The 3,623-nt window shown below is 41.0% G+C and overlaps 1 protein-coding gene across 1 annotated transcript; it reads left to right on the top strand.

The window, feature by feature from the left end:
- The first annotated feature begins 253 nt into the window (after positions 1-253).
- LOC121705614 lies at positions 254-2,937 on the top strand. The gene is made up of 3 exons (XM_042086687.1): positions 254-356; positions 601-1,048; positions 2,554-2,937. The coding sequence occupies exons 2-3, from the start codon at positions 617-619 to the stop codon at positions 2,836-2,838; spliced, it is 717 nt and encodes a 238-aa protein (XP_041942621.1). The 5' UTR covers positions 254-356; positions 601-616; the 3' UTR covers positions 2,839-2,937.
- Positions 2,938-3,623: the final 686 nt, after the last annotated feature.

The following is a 3,623-nucleotide window of genomic DNA, read 5'->3' as shown; positions in this document are numbered from 1 at the left end:
TCCTTATAGGCTAGGCCTACTCGCGTCATCACAATTCTTGAATTTTACCTATTTCATCCGGTTGTGTTGTGTGTAGCCTAAAGTCAATTTGCTGTTTAGCAGCTTTACCTGGCGTGTTAGGCTACTTTGTTTCTATCTGAATTTTCCGGTTGTAGGCAACGTCACTGCTAAACGTTCTAATCAATGACATCCTTAAAATTCTGCCTCGCACAGAACACCATAGAAACAAGCAAACATTCCATCATTTCACTGCATTCTATCTATCTTGAGAAAGAGACTCCAAACTAATTTCAGGCTCGGTTTGTTTACTTTGAATTCATCAAATATTCATTTTACGACCCTCTTCTTATTGAAAGGTAGACCGTTTTAATCGGACTCATACATGTAACAAAAATATATTAATACCCAGATCGTTTCGAGAACAGCATTTTAAAAAATCGTCGAGTGAAAGTGATGATGCCTAGACTGACGGTGCTGGAGATTCCCGCCACGCCACATAGCCTGTAACATTCCAAGTGGAAACTGATTAGGCTCCACAGTGTAGGCCTAGGCTAGGGGTATTCTCTCCTAAGCTTCATTTGTTTCTGTTTCTGGTTACAGACTTCTGAACTTCTTCATGGCTACCAACATAAATAAAACCACTCCATCAGCCATTATGGAGAGAGCAGAAGGTGATGGTGGATATGAGGTGGGAACCCAGCATCACTCCAAACTCTTGGTTGAGCAAGCTTGGTCTCCTCACAAGATCAGAGAGAGCCTGGGGAGAGATGATGCTGAGGTGGAGCTGGAGGCCTCTGACCTGAAGGAGCTCAATGAGTACTTCACCGCTCTTGAGAAATCCCGTAGGAACCTGCAGCAGCTCCTGCAGGAGGAGAGAGAGGAGCAAGTGATGGAGCTTAGGGCTCTGGAGAGGGAGCGGGTGCAAGAGAGAGCTGAGTGGGAGAGAGAGAGGGTGGAGAGAGAAGAGGCCCTGCTGTCTGCTCTGATCTCTATGGCCATCAGCAGACAGAAGCTGATGAAGGAGATCAGGAGCCAGCCAGCTACACTGGTAATAATAATAATAGCTTTATTTGTATAGCACCTTTCATACACAGAATGCAGCTCAAAGTGCTTTACATTTGGAGCATGTAACACAATAATAGAGTCAATCAGTCATTATCAATTACTTTCACTTTTCTTCATTGCTGTGGCCGTTTATGATCCAATCAGCGACATATCAGAAATATTTAAAAAAAACATGCAACACAATTATAGAGAAGAGTCAGTCATTCCCCTTTGTTGCTGTGGCCGTTTATGACCCAATCAGCAACATATCAGAAATACTATTATACTACTATAGATATATAAAGGCTTTGCTAACAAATGCTTAGGCTAACAAATGCTTAGGCCCCGTTGATGCGGACTCCAAGCAGCCAGCTTTAGCATAATTATTTGACTTTATACACAGACATTTAAGACTGGCAGCCTTAACCCTTTACCCCCCACAAGGGAAAGGGTGGTGAGACATGACTGCTTGCTTTCCTAACACTGATAACATTACTCAACAGTGGCCGTGAATTGATATAAAGTATATGGAGAAAGTGCATAAAGTCTAAAGCACCCTGAATGACCACTGTGTATGTTAGTGGCTACATGAAGAACTAAAGTCTCAGAATCTCTTGATCTAGAGCCTAGATGCATGCTTAGCATTTTGTGATCATTAAGGCTACTTTCACAAACTCTTAGTCAGCTGTCCTCTGATTTACCAATATCTAGGCGATATTTGTAACATTTATTTTGTATTTGGCCCGTTATGAAATCATGTGGAACAATTTAAACACATTGTAAAACTTAAAGCCCAAATTTGGAGACATCCATGCATGTCGAAATTCAATGCACTGCAAATTCAAAACTGGATTACTCTGGAACGGCTAACTGTACAGGGGACTGCTTTACACCTTTGTGTTCGGTAAGGTCTGCTGTTTATTCTGATATGTGGTTTGTCGGTTTGTCATGTGTTAAAAGAAGGGTTTGTGAAGTATTCCACCAAGATGAATGGGTAGGGAGATCATGGACGCAAAACCTTCAGTAGAATGTATGATTAAATTGAATTATATTATTTACTTTTCTCGCGAACCGTTCAACACAGCAATTGTCGGCTAACATCGTTTAAAAGCTGAGAAAAAGCTCTTTCATGAGATACTTGTGATGTCTGTGTGATGAATAGGCTACTTCGCGAGTAGTTCAACTGAGAAGAATGGGTGAATTTGGACGCACTTTCTTGCGCTGTCACTTTCTCCACTGCGTAAAAGACTAAATTAATTTGCGCTGTGAATGCTAAAATTATTTTGACAGGCCACAGGCTAAATAAAAATCGCTATTAGTGGGACAAGGCCACCGTGGCCTGTAAACCTATGATTTTCAAAGGGGCTTCACGGCCAACGCAAGGGGCTACGACGGCCATTGCCGTCGTGAAATTCCTACCCTGGATGAGAGATTGACTTGCCTTACTAAATGTTTGAAAACTTCCCATATCTGTAGATTTTGATCTTCAATTTTTGTCTTCTACTTCAGTATTCTCCCAGCAGCAGTGCCTGTAAAGACATGGAAGCAGATCAGCTAATCCTGAAGCAGCTCATGGAGCTGGAGAGTAAGGTCAGGGAGGCTGAGGGAAAGAAACAGCTGAAAGCTCTCGCCAAGGCTGAGAAGAAGGCCAGGAAGGTAGAGAGGCGCAGTGGAAAGAACAAAGCTAAGAAAACCCAGAAGAAGGATGACCAAGTGAAGGCCATCAAGCCCAAGCGATGCTGGCATCGCTGCATTTTAACACTGGGTTGTGTCACTTCAACTGTTGAGAACTGACCAAGCCTCTGACCAGGCTGTGAAGGAGGCTCACATTAGAATTCTTATTTATATTCTAAAAATACTTTTCACAGACTATTAATTATTGACTATTAATTATTATTTTTAGTTAAAATAAATACTCTTTTATATATTAATCACATGATTGTATTTCTATTATTCTATTACGTATATGTATATTATGTATATGTCTGCCTAAGTTTATGGATGTGTATGATCACCACAAGAGCCATACATGTAAACAATGAAGTGCCTCCAAAAGGCTGTCTTACCATATATATAAAATTAATGATGAATAAGTAAACTTTTACACAGTTCACTTCCAGTTGAGGCACTTGCTTCAGGGCCTGTGGTGCTTTCATGGATCCTGTTAACTCTTGCAAAATCCCTGTGAGGCATTTCAGCACCCTGGTCAGAGACCTTGCCAGACATGCTCTATCTACTTTGCGCCATCAAATAGTTTAGAAAAAATGACAGTGTGAAAGGTGAAATGCATCAAGAGGAAAACAAAACAAACTCCCATGCACACTTATTTATATATTATTAATTCAGTATGTCTCGTATTTGTAATACGACTTTATGGATACTGAGTGTGTTCCTTTCTAACATTGACTTCCAACCTCTGTCTAGACAGAACAGATAGTAATTCCAATGGGTGTACCATTACAAATCGCATAGGGTTTTTAAGAAATACGGCACTGGCAGGTTTCTCCAGCCAATTAGCTTGCTGAACCACTCACAGGCAATTACAATAATTACCTCAAGTCTGCCACAGGTCAAAGTCA

This window comes from Alosa sapidissima, chromosome 3 (genome assembly GCF_018492685.1).
Source record: "Alosa sapidissima isolate fAloSap1 chromosome 3, fAloSap1.pri, whole genome shotgun sequence".
Taxonomy (NCBI): Eukaryota; Metazoa; Chordata; class Actinopteri; order Clupeiformes; family Clupeidae; genus Alosa; species Alosa sapidissima.
The sequence above is the reverse complement of the archived record's forward strand: the minus strand, read 5'-3'. Positions and strand labels throughout refer to the sequence as shown.

Coding starts and splice junctions, on each gene's coding strand:
- LOC121705614 (XM_042086687.1), top strand. CDS start 617: ATGGCTACCAACATAAATAAAACCACTCCATCAGCCATTATGGAGAGA. Junction 1,049..2,553: donor GGAGCCAGCCAGCTACACTG/GTAATAATAATA, acceptor CTTCTACTTCAG/TATTCTCCCAGCAGCAGTGC.